Raw genomic sequence first — 20,148 nt, forward strand, 5'->3', positions numbered from 1 at the left:
AAGGTATTGCACAAGAAGAGGGATTGTATGTTTTAAAAAAAAACCCGTGTGTGTGTGTGTGTGTGTGTGTGTGTGTGTGTGTGTGTGTGTGTGTGTTTGGAAGGTTGTGATGCATCACTCTTCCTGAGGCTGTCATTATGACTTGAGGGTATGTTATGCTGAATGCTGATTCAGTAGAGATTGACAGGCTGCTGTGTGTGTGTGATGGGCATCTGCTCTGGATACTGTGTATGGTTTCTCTCATATTCAGAGTGTGTGTATATTTTGTGAGTAAGCACCAACGAGTATCTAGGCATGTATCAGTATTTATTTTATATCATGTCTTGTGGTGCACATTATGTGTTTGCATGAATGACTCTGTATGTGTGTGTAAGTATCAGTGTCTATGTTTGTATAAATGTCAGTTGGTGGTAGCTGGACGTAAGAAGTGGTGTCTGAAAGCCTGATGAGTAATTGATGACAGCACATGCTCACTCCCTCCTGTGGAGCTTGGCTTCAGCCTGCTTACCTCCCTGATCTTCAAAAGCTCACTCGCTTTCTCTCTTTCTCACACACACATATACTCACAGGTTGAGAGCAGAGAAAAACAACAAGTGTTGCATTAATCAAACAGCCTCTTCTTTCCAAGGGAATTGTAGCACTTTAGAGGAGCTGCCTGGTCTGCTGCTTTAGTAGCACTAGATCATCCAGCCAAACATTTCACCCTCTCTTTTGATGACATTTCTTCAGCAGAAGTTACAGCAATTATAATTCAGATGCTTCACTTTTGGATGCATCACGCTCAGAGCTATACAGCGGTCTTAAAATGTTTTTGGACACTTAAGCCACACTTAAAAATGTATGAATGCTATTGCATTAGAGAAGAAAATAGCATTTATTTTACACCATAAGTGGCATTTATTTTACACCATGATAGCACAAGCACACTTTTCACAAATATAAGTTTTGGAGTTTAAAATGATGAAACAATAGATACACTGTCCTGAGTTTAGACCAAGTGGAATCCAGAAACAGACATTTCTCAGACATTTTCAGTTAAATTCAAACATTTTTAAGTGTTGTCCAAAAACAAATTTTAGGGCCTTTGGACAGTATATTCAAGATACTTCCCACATACTGCCAAGGGGAAATGATCAAAGTAGCACTGTGGATGGGTTACATTTTATATTTGCAAAATGAAAGTTTACTTTATGGTTAAATTGTTGTCACACTTTTCCTGCATTTATTTAATTTTTCACAAATTCATTTGGAATATAATGAGAAAAATTATGAAAAAAAAATACACATGACCTCTCTGAACTAAATACGTGGATGCTATTAGCTTTGGAAAATGAAGGATCTTTTGAGATTCTGAATGAGCTCATGTGCAGATTAAAGGACGAAGCTGATTATTCTCTCAGCTAACCTGTTGAGACTGAATCACAGTAAGTTGTTCTGAATAAAGGCTTTCTGCATTTCCATATTAATCTGTCACGTTTAGGCCTCTGAGACACATGGCCTCCTGTCATGGTGCTATGATAACAGAGCAGTTGGTATTTCCCTGCAACATATAAATATGTATAATTCTGATAAGTATAATTGAATGGCTTATGTACACAGAGAGTGAGACAGAAATCTCACAGGCTGGACCCGCAGTCTGTCTCACACCCCAGAAGATGGCCATGCACTCCTTCAACTCCCTCAAATTGAAAAGTGGTGCATTAAGAAGGTCTCTGAGTGGATAAAAGCAACATCGGTTATCTTGTGCTCACTATTGATAAGTAAGGTACAGAGACCTTTGACCTACAAGCTTCACCCCAATTCCACAAGCTTTTTCCAAGCTTGAGATGGCCCAGACCCCTGTGAATTTTCAGCTCATATATCTTTACTCATCCTTGTGTTATTGTTTTATGTTTCGCTCTGTAGGTACATTTAGGTTGACCATGGTCTCAGCAAACACTTAGGCTGGCTGGAGTGTGCTGTATTTCTTGTGTAATTAAAAAACACTTTTTGTTCCTATGCCTGTTTACTCAAACATTAGTAAACAGGCATTTGAACAAAAATGTGTTTTTGAATTTAAAAATGCCTTGAATTTAGGGTTTACATTTTTTTTTTAATCACAGGCCTGTCGCTAGTTACTATACAGTAAAGCAGTTTCTTCTACATCTTACCATTAAACACTCAAAATATGCATGTCCCCCTCCAGCCTTTTCTGATTTGTTCATCAGTTTTTACTGATATTAATGTGTAATACTGCATAGCAGAAGTTGAAATATCCATTAGCATTCCCATTCATTTCTTCGACTGGCGCATGACTCACTGGAAGTACACCATTTGAAATACATGCCATGTTACTAAATACTTTGTTTAATTACAAAATTGACCAGCAGGGGCACATAGACAAACGATTTATAAATAGCGTAGATGGAATAAAAGGACTCTTCTTGTAAATAAGTGGACAAAATATATCTGTGCTATATGGTAATGTCTGTTTTTGTTTTTGGTGATATTGAAATCTGATTAGGGTTATTGTAACTCAAGGTCCAAACACTTTCCTCCAGTGTCTTCTGTTCTGTTTCCTTCCTTGTATCTCAGGCTCAATCCCAAAGCAGGGATCACAGCGAGCAGATTAATGATTTAAACATAACAGTACCGACATGTTCCCAGGCTCACCAAGAAACCAAAAGAGAGAGAGAATGAATGTGGTGCAACAGGAAGTCTTTCAGAATGACATTCACACAGAAGAGCCCAGCGCGTTGAATGAAAGCAGCATCAGGATGAAGATGACACGATAGAATGGGAAACAAAGAGAGAGAGAGAAATAGGAGATGGGATTAGAATTATAATTATAATTAATTAGTGTTAAGGTCAGCATATGACAAATTGTGGTTTTATAAAAAAGCGGGAATGAAAGCAAGATGGGCAAACAGACGTAGCAACTACCTATGGCACTTCTCAGATTGGTTGAGGGAGAACGAAAGAGGATTGTGCATGACAGATTTTGACTGGCATCTCTAATTAAAAGGTGCTGTCAGGGGCCACAGTGTGCGGGGAGAGAGGGGCCCCATCAGCCCCTGAGACTCATCCCCGGAAATGATTGATGAGCAATTGCAAGATAAATAAGATGCCCCATGAGCTGAGCTGAAAACTGATGTATGCAGTATTATAAATAAATCTGCACCAGAAAGAAATGATAAAATAATTTTTGGGTACGTGGGGAGTATGAGTGTGTGTGTGTATGTGTGTGTGTGTGTGTGTGTGTGCGTGTTTTTGTGACAAATGAGGACATAAATTTGTATAATGACAAAGGTATGACATAGGTATTACAAGGAGAAGGTGACTTTTCAGGACATTACCCCATGTCCCCAGTTTTCAAAACGCTTATAAATCACACAGAATGGAGTGTATTGAAATTCTGAAATAGCAGAAAGTTTCCTTTCTGCTATTTAGTAGTAGGTTTAGGGGTAGGGTTGGTGTAGGGCAATAGCACATACAGTTTGTACAGTATAAAAACCATTATGCCTATGGGATGTCCCCACTTTTCACAAAAACAAACCTGTGTGTGTGTAAGTGTATGTGTGTATGTGTGTGTGTGTGTGTGTGTGTGAGAGAGAGATAGAAGTATAATATGTTTGCTGCTGGGCTGGGCTAAAGTGATGGCTGGCTAACAGACGCTAACAGCAGCTGGTTTCATGGCTGAGACTTTGCTGAAGCGCCTGAACTCCCACACTCCTAACTTGCATGCAACAAAACTGCAGCCTCCTGGGACCCAGCCAGACTCTGTCATCCATAGATGCACCTTAGTGAACCTGTAGCTTTTTACTAAGCGTGCATGCCCTCGCAGACGTGTGTGTGCGTGAACACACGGCCAAGTGCGAATGTGTGTTCTTGCGATGCCTCCTTGCTCTGCAGTTATTAGTTGTTGGGAAACATGTGTACTGTCATAAAGAGAAGCGAGCTGGGAGCTCTTCAGATGCATACACGGTATCATTATCAACCAGAGGGCAGTGGGATGGTAAAGTGAGAATGAATTATGAATGGAAAGTTGACGATGTTCTTGTGCGTGTTTTCCCCACAGGACATGCTCCACCGCTCATTTGCAACAGCGAAGCGCTGCTGGTCAAAGGTCTATATGAAATATCCGTATATCTTTATCTCTCCCTTGACAAACAAAGCCGAGTTTTAGTATATTTAAAGTTGACATGAATAGAAAATTGACCCTATTTTAACACGTTTTATAAAGGCTACATATGGTACAACTGGAGAATAAAAAAAATGGCTACTGGTAACAGCACTTTCTTAATACACTTTTTTCTGGTCCTAATGTATTAATTGCATTGCTAGATGTTTGCTTGTTTTTTTAAAAACAGAAACACATTTTTGGCTTTCATCTTAATGCAGTAAGGCCTTGCAGACTGTTAATCAATGTTAACCAGGTTATACATGCATTTAATAACAATACACAGTAAGACCAGTAACATATAATAAAAAAGTACTAAAATCTTTAATGTATTCAAAGTTTTGAAATTGCTAGAAAATCGCAATGTAAAGGTGCACTGGGATGCATAAAGATGCTCTAGGGTGCATTTTTAAAAATGCATTTTAAAAAATCATAAAGAAAGGTAATTTAAATGATTAGTAATATCAGTAAAGTAATATTGTGAATTATTAGTACAATTTAAAATAATACTATTTTAATTATATTGTAAAAAATTAATTTATTCCTGTGCTGGTAAAGCTGAATTGTCAGCAGCCTTTACTCCAGTATTCAGTATCATATGATCCTTCTGAAATTATTCTAATATGCTGATTTGTTGATCAAGACACATTTCTTATTATCAATGTTGAAAACAGTTGTGATGCTTAATATTTTTTGTGGAAATTATGACAGTTTTGTTTTTTTAGGATTCTTTGATAAATGAAAGTTTATCAAATGAAATGAAAGTGCAGAAGAGCAGCATTTGTTTAAAATAGAAATGTTTTGTAACATTATAGAAGTCTTCTACTTATATAAGTAGAACTTTTAGTAGAAGTCGCTTTTGATAAATTTATAGCACCTTAATACAATTAAAATAAAAAATCATTAGTGGCTCCAAATTTTCATACGATAGTTTAGAAGTTATGCCTTAAGTATATTCTGAAAAGCATATGATTAGTCTTGTTTAAAAAATGCTAAATATATTGCCGATTCTGCAAGGGATATGTAAATTTATGAAGCAGAACTGTAAGTCACATTACAGAGGTAATATGGGTTTCAAATTCCATTTCATGGCAACTTCAAGCCTTTTTTCAACTCTGCATGGCCATGAACACCTGTACAAGTGTGTGACCCGTATACACCGGTGCACCGCTGCTTCTCTCTCTGCCTTGAGTCAGCCTTCTTTGTACTTCTGCAGAATGAGTTCCACAGCACTAAAATTTCTCTCCCTCTTCCTCCCCACCCAACCCCATCTTCTTTCTTTCTTCCGTCCACCCCTTCTCTTTCCTTTTCCCTCATTTCTGGATCTAGGCCACAGAATGGGTCGATGATCCTCTACAATAGGAAGAAGGTGAAGTACAGAAAGGATGGCTACTGCTGGAAAAAAAGGAAAGATGGGAAGACCACGCGGGAGGATCACATGAAGCTCAAAGTACAAGGAGTGGAGGTGAGGCCATTTGTCTGCACCATAGTGCACACAAACCCATCAACTCTCTTTGAAATCGTTGGGTTGCAAATAATGGGTGCACATAAGAAAAGAAGCCTGTGGTTTTGTGGTTGTTGCACATGCACTGCAAGTCCCCAAGTCGGCTCCAACTTTTTCTAGTCCACATTTGAGAATGAAAAAATACACCTCAGCAGCCCGAGTTTAGTTTTCCCTTGATAGCAAACAAAATGGAAGCAATTGTTTGTACCTTATTAAGCTCGGGATGTTTGCTCTGCTCCAGAGTGCCGGCATTAATCTTCCCCCATGCTGGGAACCACTGCCATCACAGGTAGACTGCAGGGCCCTTTTCTGCTTTTCCGTGCCCTGGCACGGCCCCGCTGTGTATGTGTGTGTGTGTGTGAGCGCTCTTTGATTTATCTCCACTCATACACACATATACTCACTCACCAAACAGCGTGGGTGCTGGATCCAGAGTTTTACTCTTTTGTTTTTTGGTGTTTGAACTGAGTATCTATCATTTTGTGTCCTCTGGATAGTTGAGCATGCTGAGGTCATGTGATGTTGTTCTGCATATACCAACCCAAACTCATATTATACAATCATATAATTGAAAAAAAAAAAAAAACACACACACAGAATATTTGAAACACTTGCCAAGACGTGTATTTATTCTCTGCTTGCTCTCTCTTCATGGAGCTCTCATTAGACAGTGAACAGGCCTCACTTAACCACCAAATCTATGGCAATCATTTTTTGGCAGTGCGTTTTCTGACAGCAGATGTTTTAGAGGAAGTTTGGAGTTTCCACCAATTATCCATTAAATTTACAAGTTTTACCTCTTAAAGGTATAGTTCCCAAAAAATATTCACTCATGTTGTCCAAACCAGTACAATTTAGCATCAAACACAATGTTTAGCAGAATGTTGGCACTTCTGTTTTCCATACAATGTTGGGAACAGATTTTCAAACATAAAAAATGGCAGAACATGCTTTCTATTAATTTAAATTATTAGCTAAATTTACAAGCAATTTCTGAGTGTTTCAAAGTAAATCCTACACCAATGTTTTTATTGAATAGGTTGTTTGCACATGACGTCACTGATGACGTGCGAAATGCAGCTGGAGGGCAGGAAGTGATTTTTCTCCGTAGGAATCACTAGCAGAAACTCAAAATGCCTGTGTTTTGAGTTGTTTATGGATGCTCAAATTGGCCAAACCGAGAAACCACAAGGAGCTTTTATCGTGTACGAAAATGTGTTGTTCATGAGTGGGGAAAAGTCAAGAAATTGCTCCCCCCCCCGACCGCAGACGCAGGACAAGCCACTTTTTCCTGTGTTTTTCAGTCAATTTCTTGACTTTTTCCCCCTCATGAACAACACATTTTCGTACACGATAAAAGCTCCTTGTGGTTTCTCGGTTTGGTCGATTTGAGCATCCATGAACAACTCAAAACACAGGCATTTTCAGTTTTGTTAGAGATTTCTATGGAGAAAAATCACTTCCTGCCCTCCAGCTGCATTTCGCGCGTCATCAGAATCACATGATTGCAAACCACCTATTGCTTATTCACATACTGTACAAGACATGCAACAACCAATGACATTTGGCATTATTTGAGTGTTTGGTTATTGACTTAAATTTTGGTATATTCCTCACACAAAGCTATTTAATGACTGTGGATGACTTGAAATGTAGCTACTTTTCTTGTGCTTTTGTGGTACTTTTTTCTTTCTTTCTTTTTTCTCTTTGGAGACTGACAGCTCCTTGCAGATGTTTGTGGCTTAGGTGATTTTGCAGATCATCTCTTTTTGAGTTCCACAGAAGAATGATAGTTAGTCAGTAAATGATAACAGAATCTTAATTTTTTTGGTGAACTGCTCCTTAAAGGACATTTGCAGTGGCAAAAGTTTCTCAATGCATCAGCCAACAGATTCTTGTAAAGTTCAGATATATGTGAGAAATGCTGCAACGTTCTTTATAGGCCTCTGTCATCTCTGAGGTGTCCTCTGACCCACACACATGCTGAATTCTACTAAAAGATCTTGTTTGAGCTGAGGTAACTCCGAGTTGAACTCACTCACTGAGCTGAAGAAAAACTCAAATAAACCCTTCTCTCTTTTCCTTTCTCTCTGTCTCCTTCCTTTATATCTCTCAGCCAGCACCGCCTGCTGTCATCTGGCAGGCTTATCCTCTAACATGCCTCCATATGTTTTTTCCTGTGTAAATGGCTGTGGCTTACAGTGGGCTAATTTCAGAAGGGTGGCAAGAAGGCTTTGGGTACTAAGGTGAACTCAGCAGAAAATTGCATGTCTGGCAAGCAGAGAAAAAAAGAGTGCACAGTGCGAACACTTCCTAGCTCACAGCAGGCTTAAAGGGATAAGACAGAGGGAGGTGTTTAGAGGAAGGTCCAAGTTGTTATTTTTCTCACAGTAAAATGTAACCATGGCTTTCTCTGTATAAATTCTGATAGAGAATACAGGAACATTTCCTTTGGTGTTTCATTCAAGAATGAAAGTCTCATGGTTTGAAATGACAAATGAGTGAGCGAATAATGCCAGAATTTAAATTGTGGGGGTAATGCTGAAATAATTTGTAATAATAATAATTCTAATAATTGAAAATGTTATCGATTTGACTTCTTATAAGTTTCATTTTAGGAATGTAATTTTTTATATATTGTAATGTTTATTTTTTTTAAGGAAATGCACATAATATATAGCATAGATTACCATTTAAAAGTTTTGGGTCAGTACAATTTTTTTAAAGAAATTAATACTTGCATTAAGCAAGGATTAAATTTATCAAAATTGACAATAAATAATTTTACGTTGTTACAAAAGATTTCTATTTCAAATAAATACTGTTCTTTTGAATTTTCTATTCATCCTAGAATATTTGATAAAATGTGTCACCGTTTCCATAAAATATTAAGTAGCACAACTGTTTTCCACATTAATAATCAAATGTTTTGGTCACACTTTATTTTAAAGTCCAATTCTTGCTATTAACAAACCATTAACTACACATTTTGCCTCAATAAACTCCTAATTTGCTGCGTATTAATAGTTAGTAAGGTAGTTGATAGTTTAGGTATCGGGTAGGATTAGGGCTTTCAAAAAACACACACAAAAAAATCTTACCAACCTAAACTTTTGAATGGTATAGATTCTGTATTTATTTACATAGCCTTCAGTTTGCTCCTTGTTTGAAGCACAATAGTGGGCAGGATAATATAAACAATGGGCATTTTTATTTAAATAACTGAAGAAATAATCAATAGACTAATTATTAAAATGATTTTTAGTTACAGCCCTATTTTTGAGTAAACTATCACTTTAAGAAATCCTCCTCTGTGTTTATGAAGAGACTACAGTCAAATGGCCGCGTCTCCATAGGTGAAGCATAATGAGGCTTCTGATCAGATGGCTCCAGCAGCGATTGGACACCGACGGTCCTGTGTTTCTCACCTCCCGCTATGAGCAGCAGTATAATAGGGAGCGGCCACTCAGTACGTCCTCCCAGCGCACCCCAGACCGAGCGCAGAGCGATCAATCAGAGCTGTGCTCTTCAGGATAATAACCTTGCCCTATCAGTCTGCCTCAGACCTGTTTACTGCAAACGCAAATAAATGACGTGACCTTCACCTTCAGAGCCATTTCACTGAGGGCTTTTTCTCCAGGAGGGTTGTGTGAATGAGAGGTGTCATATTGTGTGGTCTGTGTGTGTTTGAAACAAGGGCTGGTAAAACTCTGTGTCTCCGGGCTACATGACAATTCCTTTAAGTGGCGACTGTGGTGGCTACCCAGCCTCCTTCACTCTCCCACTATCTCCCTTTTCTCTCAATCTCTATAGAACAGATGAACCTTGAGTCCACAGTAAAACTCCTTGTTCCCTAAAATTGGAGCAAGACGTGTGTTACAGCATTAGTACTTAACAGGGCGTGAAATAGCAGCCTGGCTTCCTGACGTCTCCCCATCACTTCAGGTGAGAGTGTAGACGATGAGATAGATGAGCATCCCCCCTTCCTCCTCTTGATCATTCCCACAATGCAATAGGGCCACCAGAAAAAGGCATGTCCGTTACTGGCTATCTAGTTCCTCTTCAGGAACTCGAGCTGCGTCGAGAACACTAGCGCTGCGTCCGAAATCGCATACTGCTTAGTAGGTACTACATTTAAATTTGAACGTACTACTCGACCGTTAAAACAGTACGTTCTATATAGTATGAATGCGAGTAGTATGAATGGAATTCGGACGTACTACATCCGCCATGTTGATGTTGTCACGTGACATGCTTCTTCACAACAGCGCCAAAATTTAAAGAGCCCTCACTACTGCGCGAACATCAGCAATGTTTTACGCAATTCTTACCGTTTTCATCAGCGTTTTAACGTCCTGGTTGTAGCTGACATCTTCCTCCTCTGACCCTCAGCTACAAAGGCCTAATCAGGAAGTCAACCACCCGTGATCCCAGTACACAGCAGACTCGTTTATATTCATAATAATTCCTGGCTACCTAACCACTTTCAAGGATAGCCGTTTTGTATTTCTATTACAAGGCTTTTTAGCACCATCAATTCAATGGGTGAATCTGATGAATGCTGTAGCAGGAAAAGTGCTGAAAAGTGGAAAAGTTAAGTGTGACATACACAGGTAGCTGATCTCAACTCTTTGTGTCTGTGCTGTAAATTCTGGCTGACTTGAGGGATCATCACAGTTCAGTTTGAATTTGTGTGGCATTTTTTTACAATGCATTGTTCCTAAGTTCCAAAGCAGCTTGACAGGAAATTGAGAAATAAATAAGAAAAGAAAATAGTGCTTTACAAGCCCCTAGTAACAAGAAAAGCTCCCTATGATTTTTATTTTATTTTTATATTTTTGGATTTGACATCTGGGCTTAGGTTAAAACCTCAGACATCTTGTAAGGACATAAGGGGGTTATCCTAGCTTGACAGTCATGTATTATAATTTTTTCAAGCACACAAACTTTTTTTTTTATCAGATAGAATTTTGATATCAGAGTTGAGACCCTAGAGTGACTCTGATCTAATTCTTTATTAACAAAGTGCATTAACAGTTAACATAGAGGTGGTTGAGGAACAATGCTTACGAGTGTTTATTTCTACCTCTAAATCTGCTCTCTCTCTCTCTTTCATTCTCTGGGTGATCATTTCTCCTGTCCTGGACCTTATACTGTACTTGTTACTATTTTAAGCAATTTATTATTGTCAAACTTTAGTCACTTTCAGATTTTGTCCTGTGTAAAATCTGTACTTTTCTAATGTTCTATGACCTTGTTTGCCCTCAGAAAGTCATAGAAATTACTATACTTAAATTACTAAAGGCCTGGTGAAAGGAAGACAATATGTGTTAAAGAATTCAGTCTCAGTGTAAGCATGTTTTACCTTAGCCCTAAATAAATTAGGTGTTAATTAACTTAAAATATATCCACTAGGTAGAAAAGTTAGGGCGGGAGAAGCAGTGTACTACCTTCAGAGTATTTTAATTATAGTCATGCATTGATTAGTTGCATTATTGATTGATGTTGATTAGCCATGCCAACGTTTTATTTAGAACAAAGAGTGTTGGACTTGAAGTTTCTCCTGAATGCTCTTCTTTAATTTCTATTGTGTTTTAAATGTTCAAGACACTTTTTTATGTTTTAAAAAATCATTAATCTAGTCACTCCCAACAGGGCTTTGTAATAAAGAATTCTGAAAGTAAATGAATAGTTGCACTACATGGTTCAGTTAAGTAATTTCTCAGGACAAAGCACTAAAACAAGCAGTTTAGTATTCATTTTTAGAGGTTTTTAGTAAGTTTTTGTCATAGTTTTAATTATTGTTATAATGCATTTTACACTCTTAAAATGAAAGGTACGTTTTTGGCATCTTTGATTCCATGAAGAACCTTTATCATCCAAGGAGCCTTACCTTGTTGAACAAAAGGTTCTTTATAGTTGAAAAGGGATGTTTACAATGTTAAAATGTTCCTCACACAAAGAAAAATAAAATGGTTTGTTTAAGAAATGTTCACTAAAAGGTTCTGTAGGGAACCAACAATGGTTCTTCTTTTGAAATCCCCCTTTTGGAACCTTATTTTTAAGAGTGTAAAATCTTAAGAAATGGTCATCCTTTGTTAATTACCATTTCTGTCAGTAGTTTTGACAAGATTAACCTTGATTAGGAATCATGTGTGGGTAGAAAGACAAAGATTTTAGCCAGTGAACGCCCCATTATTACCAATAGCAATTTATGGTCATACTGTTCCATAAATAAATTTTAAAAAGTGTTTTGAATATTGTGAAATTGCCCCAGCAGCATCCATGCCACTAAGAGTGGAAGACTGAAGCGCCTCCCCTCTCTTGATTAGCTGTTAATTCCGCTTGCACTGCTGATACACATATTGCCCTCCCCAAGACCCAACTCATGATTCCGGCATTCTAATAAACTCCCAAACACGTATTGATTTCTCTTAAGTGAAGGTGGCAGGGTGGGCGAGTTTTTCATTACCCAGTGGTAATTATACTGATTGAAATAAGCTTTCTTATTTAGATGCAGCTCCCGCTCTCTTAACCTCTACCGGCCGGGAGAGAGGCACTACCCCAGTGCACCATCCAGACACCCTCGGTCCCAACACGTTATTTCATGTTGACTCCACCTAATGCGTGATATCAGCCATGCGAGTACACGATGAGCAGGGCTAATGGAGTGTGCCTGTAGCTCAATCACCTCTCTCCATTGATAATAATGAAGACAAATGTCAAAACCGCTGTTTGTAATGCCGTAATCAAGTGGGCACCTTTGCGGCGGACAGCAGTAGGGAAGGTTGCAGTATGTCAACGCTATCACCGTTCTGTGTCCAGATTGAAAGCAACAGCTACTTTGCAGGATCAGCGATACGCAGCCGTGTTTATTTGTGTTAACGGAGGCCGCTCTCGGTTCCAATTATCAGCATCTCCTTTCTCCAGGGGGACGTTTTGTCTGTAATTGTTTAGAAAATGGCTATTATTTTGCGATACGCCACATGCTGTTTCGAGCAGGGTGTGTCCACGTGCAGATGCAGTCGCTGATAGCAGCAGCTTGCAAAGCCAGATGTGAGACAAGGAGGAGGAAGTGACAGACTCTTTCTCAACAAACCACTGCTTCCAGCTCTTGTGTGAAATTAGCAGATATATAGAAACTGATGGAAGTACAAAAGGAAAGTTTCAGGTTGCCCGATTCTCCAAAACTTCCAACCATTTCCTCAACTGTCTGGGATGCATAAACAGCTAATCGATTTTCCTAGTCTCCTTCTTTTATTTTCCCTCTCTCTAAACCCTTCATTCTCTCTCCGTTTGTTCTCGGTGTGTCTGCTGTATTTCCTTCTGTGACTGCTCACTCCTGCAATCTCTGTATATCATGTATGTGAAAGGCAGACGCTGAATCCGGTTATGATGTTTCTGAGTGTACCGTTTCCATGGTTTTGCAGCTCCAAACTCCTGCGAGAGCGAGAGATTTGTTGAAGTTTTAGCTCCAAAGGTGCAGAAAGAAGTTTTCCCATGATGACTTGCTGTCTCCTCAAATGTTGTCAATAAGAAGAATGTGAAAAATGAAGGGCAGCAGAAAAGGAAGTGCGAAATATAAAATACTCGATTGTTTCTGGCTTAGAATGAAGCATCACTGTGCCACTATGACTGTGGAATGAAGATCAATACTAGTCTTCCAATAACACATTTCACGAAAGTGCTGTACAACTAATTCACAAAGTGGTTTGTCCCTCCATCCATCTTATGCCTTTGATCTGTTTTTATAAATCTGGCATGAGCCAGACTTCCTGAAGCTAATTGAAAGGCTGTGGTTGGATGTTCTAGTAACTCACCCAGTCATGTGTTTTAAACCCGGTGTAATTAATTTTCAGAACACACGACTAATAATCTTAGCGTAGCTCTAAGCGGCAACAATACAACCCTCTCAAAATCACGGCGGTATTTTTGGGCCTTCTCTATAAAGACGGGTAGGGAAGTTTGACATGTAATGACAGAATAAGATGATATGAATCATCTACACTTTTCAATAATTTAATTTCCCAGTCCCTTTCAGTTTAGTTTGAATATGAATCGAATTGGCCACACCCCACAGGCAGTGGAATTAGAACTTGAATTGGAATAAGAAAAAGAAATGGCATTCTGCCAAATGATGTTTGAAGGATCTGTAGGTCAAGACTTTTTAAAGTGTTTTTTACATATATCTTTGAACAAGGCTGTCTTGATTTAAATTTCAATTCTACCTCCTATATATATTTTCCTATTAAAAGTCATTCTCACTTGGTGAACCCATGTGAATGGTGCACAACCCTGTCATTCCTTTTGTTTAATTCCTGATGCTAATAAAATTGCGCACTTCACTTTTAAACAACTTGTAATGCATTATAATGCTTACATATTCATTGTTATACCTTTAAAGAGGGTAATGCATTAAAACTATGAATAGGTAAGTACTATAATGTATTTTATCTTATTCTTAATGCATTATCATTTATAATACATTACATACACAAGCTTCAAGTGGTGTGTTATCAACATAAATATATATTTTTAATGACGAACATAAAGGCTTTTAGTTAGATGATTTGTATAATTGAGTGGTCGTATGAATGCCACTGATTGCATGAGCTTTTTAAAATACAATTTGGGGGCCGACCGGCCTTCTCACTATCTATACCTGATCAGTGGAGCTGTACAAAAGACATTCAAGGTTTGCTTTTCAAAGCCATTGGAACAGAAAGAGACATTACTTCAAGATAAAGCCAGAGACAAGGGTACAGGCTGAGGAACACATCGCTCTCCACCATCAACATCACATCCCTAATTATTACCTCTGCTGTGACCTTACATCCCTTGCCTTCACTCCACTGTAAAATCAGACAGAGATCACTGATTATTTTTATGGGCTATAACACCTTCAGTGCTAATACCTGTGTAGAGAGAGTGTAATGAAGGAGAGATGTCTTTGTTTTGATGTATGATTCTGTGTAAAACGCTCGAGTCTCTTCTCTGGGAGCATGCAGCTCACAGCTCATTTGTCAGCCCGGCTGATGATGGAATTTCAGCATTCAGTACACAAATCAGAGCAGAGCGAGTTCAAAGCGACGACGCTAAGCATGCAGCTTTAAACTGACTAGCGAGCGCTTTCATAAAGATTTCTCTTTTTTCCCTCTCTTAGGTCATCTGAAATTCCATTTTAATTACCTACGTCAGGGCCCGGACACTGTTACAGACTCACTTTCCACCTCTTCGTCTAAGAAAAGAGAGGATTAGCTTCATTTTGTAGTCGACAGATGTTTCAGTTTCAGAGTGATATGTGTAATGTAAAAGTAAGCCACAGCATAATTGCGCTGAGAGAAAAGGTGAGAGATGTATCGTGTTGTCAGATCCAAGGAGGGAGTTCCCAGGAGGCTTCTTTTCAGAAGGATGTTCATAGAACCGGCTGTCAACCTCTGTTTGTCATGGCTATGTTCATTCATTCGCTCTTAGATCAGTGTTAAATTGTCTTTCAGTGTCCCGATCTGACTTCTGTCGGTGAGATTGGTTAAAAAGGCGGCAGGCAGTGCTGGAGTCTCTTCATGAGGTCATTATGGTTTGACGTGAACCCTGGGTGACGTTATTATTGCGTGTTTGTGATTGCATATTTTCTGCACAGTCTGCAGAAATCTCCCCGAATTCATTATAGTTCACCCATACCTGCTCAAAGTCTCCTCGTGCGGTACGCACCAAAAGGTGTTTACTTCTGCGAGCTGACCGCTAAGTCGTGTATTATTGACACGTGGTGTACAACTTGGAATTTGCTGCTGAGTATGCTTAATAACTGTAAAATCTAAATGTAGCAATGTTCCAACGTCCCGTCTTCAAAGGCGGCTTAATGAGCAGCGAGAGGAGTTCAAAGGGAATTCTGAAGTGTTTATATAGAGCAATATAATGTCCACAGAGCTGCTTATTTTACCGCTGATATGGAGGGAGTTGATATTTAACATGAAAGGACTGCTTAAGAGGAGTTTAACAGAAAAAACAGGTTAAAGCCTTCTGCTCTGGGTAACAGGGGAAACAGTTAAGCACTCTTCCCATTTAGTCCTGCCTTTCACTCTGTCTCTCTCACTCCTTTGTTCTCACTATTGGATTTGTGTGGCTGTTTTTTAAAGGGGTCATATGATGCTTTTTTAAAGATCATTATTTTGTGCATTTGGTGTAACAGAATATGTTGACATGCTTTAATGTTCAAAAAACACATTATTTTTCAAATACTGTACATTATTGTAGGTCCTCTATGCCCCGCCTCTCTCAAACGCTTCGTTTTCTACAAAGTCCCTCCTTCTGACAAGCGCAGTCTGCTCTGATTGGCCAGCTGACCCAGTGCATTGGGATTGGCCGAACACCGCAAGCACTCGTCGGAAATGTAATGCCCCTTACCATAATCGCAGCTTCATCTTTCAAAATAAATGTAAAGACAGAGCCCGAAAGGGGAACACGGTCGCGTGACAGACACAGTGATGAACCTGGTATGTGTTTGCAGTACACAAGCCACGGTTAAGACAGCTGACTCCACTGTGATGTGACCCCCCCCCTCGCGCTCTTTCTCGCTCTCTCTCTCTCTCCCTCTCCCTCTCTCTCGCTCTCTCGCTCTCTCTCTCACACACACGCACACACACACACACACGGGGGGCATGGCAGAGTCTTAACTTTGATAAAGAATATCTCTTTGGTTTTGAGACTTTAGTCTTTGCAACTTCAGGGATCTTATCTATGCACAATCAGCTTGTAAAACTCCAAAGAGAAAGGAAAACTTGAAATCGCATCATATGACCCCTTTAACTGTTGTTTTATTCTTGTTTTATTAATCATTTCACTTGTTTGAATTGTTTTTCTTAATGGTTTAAAGGCTATGCTAATGTCTCTTGTAGATTTTATAATAAATAAGAACTATTGATTTAGCTGTAAAGCTGTTGGTAACATTTTACAATATGGTTCTATACATTTGCATTAGGTATCATGAGCTAACAATGAGCAACATATTTTATAGCATTTATTAGGTTAACGTTCGTTTTATAAATATACTACTGTTCATTGTTAAATTTAACTACTTATAATATTAAATATATATTAGTATATGTAGAAAAATAAAATAAGGATTAATAAGTGCTTTGATTAACGTTAACAAATTGAACCTTATTGTACAGTGTTATTAATGTCCAAAAAGATTTTGGACATTGTTTCATGCGTCTCATAAGACTGAGAGACGTCTCAGCTAAGATTTTGGTCACGACTGATCTGTGCCTTTTAACTTTGCAAGTTTAAGCCAGTTTGCAAACGTTTTGACATCCTTATATGCAAAATTGAGATAATATTTCACAAACCTACGATGTCATTTTTTCCCCACTCTCTCCACGTATACTATAGTGAATTACTGTATGTGACATTGACTATTCAGTGAAAAGTGCATGAGTGAAGGACTTGGACACAGTATATGCAATGTGTAAAAGATTCTTGCTTTTGTTCTTTCATACGCCTCATGAGTTCAGCACTACAGCGAGATGTCATGATAGACATGAGAAGTGGCAAAAGCGGTTTTCCATCCTCTCTTTTCACACTGACAGCTACTGTGCTCTGAGAAAGTCTCATGGCATCATACTGACACTTATATGACTACTATAGCAACCAATATAGATCCACTGGATATTGGCTGCATTTGCAAACTGACAGTTAGTCCTAAAGATTTGAAAACCACATCCAAGTTGTGTGCATTTGTGAAAAAAGCCTTAGAAGCAGCATAAAATAGCAAGTGTAATTCCAAGGGGAAAAAAGGTAATGGAAAACAAATGTATAACTGTTTTGGTGCATTATAAGTGGGTAAATAATAATTAAATAAATAAAAAATCTTATGACCCCTTTAAGAGGCTTGAAATTTTGGCCTTCTTCCACCATCTCTTTTCACAGAAAGGGATCTTGACACAATTATAGCCCTAAAGCTCAGACACATACAGAAATTAATCCTTAATCAGCATTAACGACAACATGAAACAGCATTCGCAATGCAACTGCTTCAGTTAGAAATTCAGTGGGGTCCAAAAGTCTGAAACCATTCTGAAAATTTGGAAATAAACCAGGTCTCATGATTTTTTTTAAAAATGTTAAACAAATTAGCCTTATGATGTAAAAATAAATAAGACTCATAATGAAATGTTTAAGATTATGCACTAATCAGGTTAGTTAATTTGTGAGACTGATCATGTGACTCCTTTGTACAGATTAGATTCAGATATTCGTGTTTTCATTAAAGCAAAATGCAAAACACAAACATTTTCACTAGCTGTTTAAGACAGTTAGACCTGAACAGTATTCAAGGAAAAGTATGTAGGACAGAATTTTATCCATTAGAATTTGATTGTATGGAAAAAAAATAGCTTTTGAAAATAGGTTAATATTACCCATGGGGCCTTGGTTACATCAGTAGAAATGTATCTTAGTGTCTAAAAAAGGTATTATATTTATGATGAAAGATACAATAAAAAAAAAATAGAATTACAATGTATAAAAATGTGTTCTGATGATTTGGTGCACATTGACCAGACCAAAAGGCCAGGTCCATTTATTATTAATAAATAAATAAATAAATAAATAAATAGTTAAATGTCAATGATACATTTTGATTTCATTCTGTCTTTAACATAGCAAATACAGCTTTTCCGCTGGAAAAAAAGTAATATGTCACATCATATCAAAGTGCCTTCAAGTATTTCTTAGAATATTCAGGTTTTCTATGAATGCGTGAAAACAGGTCTCTCAGTCTACTGAAGAATGATCCTCACACTGAGTTAAGGGCCCTTCTGCACAGCACTGAATGCGTTTGCCTCAACAATGGGGCCCTTGGTATAAATCCCCCCACTATTGAAGAGAATGCACAGTCACTCACACATGCACACGCACCGCTGCAGTCATGCCAAATCCACTCTCTTTCTTCAAGGATTTGGGATTAAGGAATCCCCTGTAGGAGAAAGATGGATCTATTAGATATGCCTCTGAAAAGTGGACAGGAGAGGAGGGGTGGCAGAGAGGAGAAAAGAATCAAGGAAGAATATCACGCATAGCGGACATAGAGAGAGAGAGAGGGGCAGAATAAACGCAATATAGCCTCAGGCAAACAGTGAACAATTGTTACTCTGCCTCATGTAACACACTGCAACCTTAAACTGCACATTTTTTTCAGTCAATTAATTTCTGCTGGTTGGAGATGGAATGCTCACTCAGGGGGCTTTGTATGTCTCACTGCACTGAAGGGCATTAGTCAGCAATACAGAGCTTTTTCTCGATGATGCTGAGCACAGAATCATCAACAAAAGCAATAACAAATACACAAAGCATAACACTTTCCCATAATGCTATATCAACACACTACTATAATATTAAATGGCTTTTGAAAGTGTTTCAGCTTGTGAGATTGTTTCAAACGATTTTCTCTTCTCAATAGTCCACATGTGGGTGCGTGTTGTATACGTCTCGCTGTGTTGCATAGCAGACGGCTGTGATTCATCAGTCCCACAGCACTATATAAATCAAACTCTATCTATAGAGTGAGACCAGTACTGTGGGTCTTCTTTCATTCTTAATAAGATTTAGGCACTGTTGTTGCTGATTTCTTGCTGGCCAATATAAGAATATAAGACAAACACAGCCCATCCAAATATCAGGCTTACGCATGAGATCCACCACTGTGTATTATGTTGTTAATATTAATCAAACTCTCAGGTAATATTAAGCAGAATAACTCCTACAGAATGAAATCAGTATTAATTTATTATATTAAATAGATTTATTTTATATGTAATATAATTTTTTAATATTTGAGTACAGTACTTTATGATACAACTGTTGGATACCTGAAAAAAAATATCAAGCTCTTTATGTAATTTAAATCATTGTCTTATTGTTTTTATTTGTTTTATTGCTTATAATTTATCTTTGTTTCTTTATTTTGTTACTGATTGTTTATTTGAATAATTTCTTTTAAAAAAAACATGAAGCTAGGACTTTAAGAAATTAAATGTTTTAGTCTTCTTATTTTTAATAATACTATAAATATAAACATATTAATGAATTATATGTTATATTATGCAGTGAAGCCTATGCCAATAATGTAGTTACATTTTAGATTTAGTAATATTTTTTATTGATTAACTTTTTTTAATATTTGAGTACTTTATGATATAGCTGTTAGATACCTGAAAAATAATGTAATAATGTAAAAATAAGTTGTTTCTTTACCTTTATTTTGTTAGTTAAGAGTTTTATTTAAATAATTTCTTTAAAAACATTAAGCTAGAACTGTTTAGTAAATTTTTTTAGTTCATATAAAGATTTTAAATGTTTAACTGATTAAATATTCAATTAATGATTGATTGAACTGACTATCTAAATTGTTGTATGACGACCCTATTGGACAGCATGTATTAGTGCCCCCCCCCCCCCCCCCCCCCCCCTCCCTCTCCCAGCTTGG

General features: G+C 37.9%; 1 protein-coding gene across 1 annotated transcript in view; it reads left to right on the forward strand.

Moving 5' to 3' along the window:
• The window catches only part of LOC107586544 (calmodulin-binding transcription activator 1-like), a 491,571-nt gene that overhangs the window by 264,795 nt on the left and 206,628 nt on the right, over nt 1-20,148 (forward strand). The window contains exon 5 of the mRNA XM_016273968.1: nt 5,489-5,624. Coding sequence (XP_016129454.1) covers nt 5,489-5,624 — 136 coding nt within the window. The remainder of the gene's footprint in view (nt 1-5,488; nt 5,625-20,148) is intronic.

The sequence above is a fragment of the Sinocyclocheilus grahami genome, unplaced genomic scaffold, assembly GCF_001515645.1.
Source record: "Sinocyclocheilus grahami isolate Dianchi unplaced genomic scaffold, SAMN03320097.WGS_v1.1 scaffold83.1, whole genome shotgun sequence".
Taxonomy (NCBI): domain Eukaryota; kingdom Metazoa; phylum Chordata; class Actinopteri; order Cypriniformes; family Cyprinidae; genus Sinocyclocheilus; species Sinocyclocheilus grahami.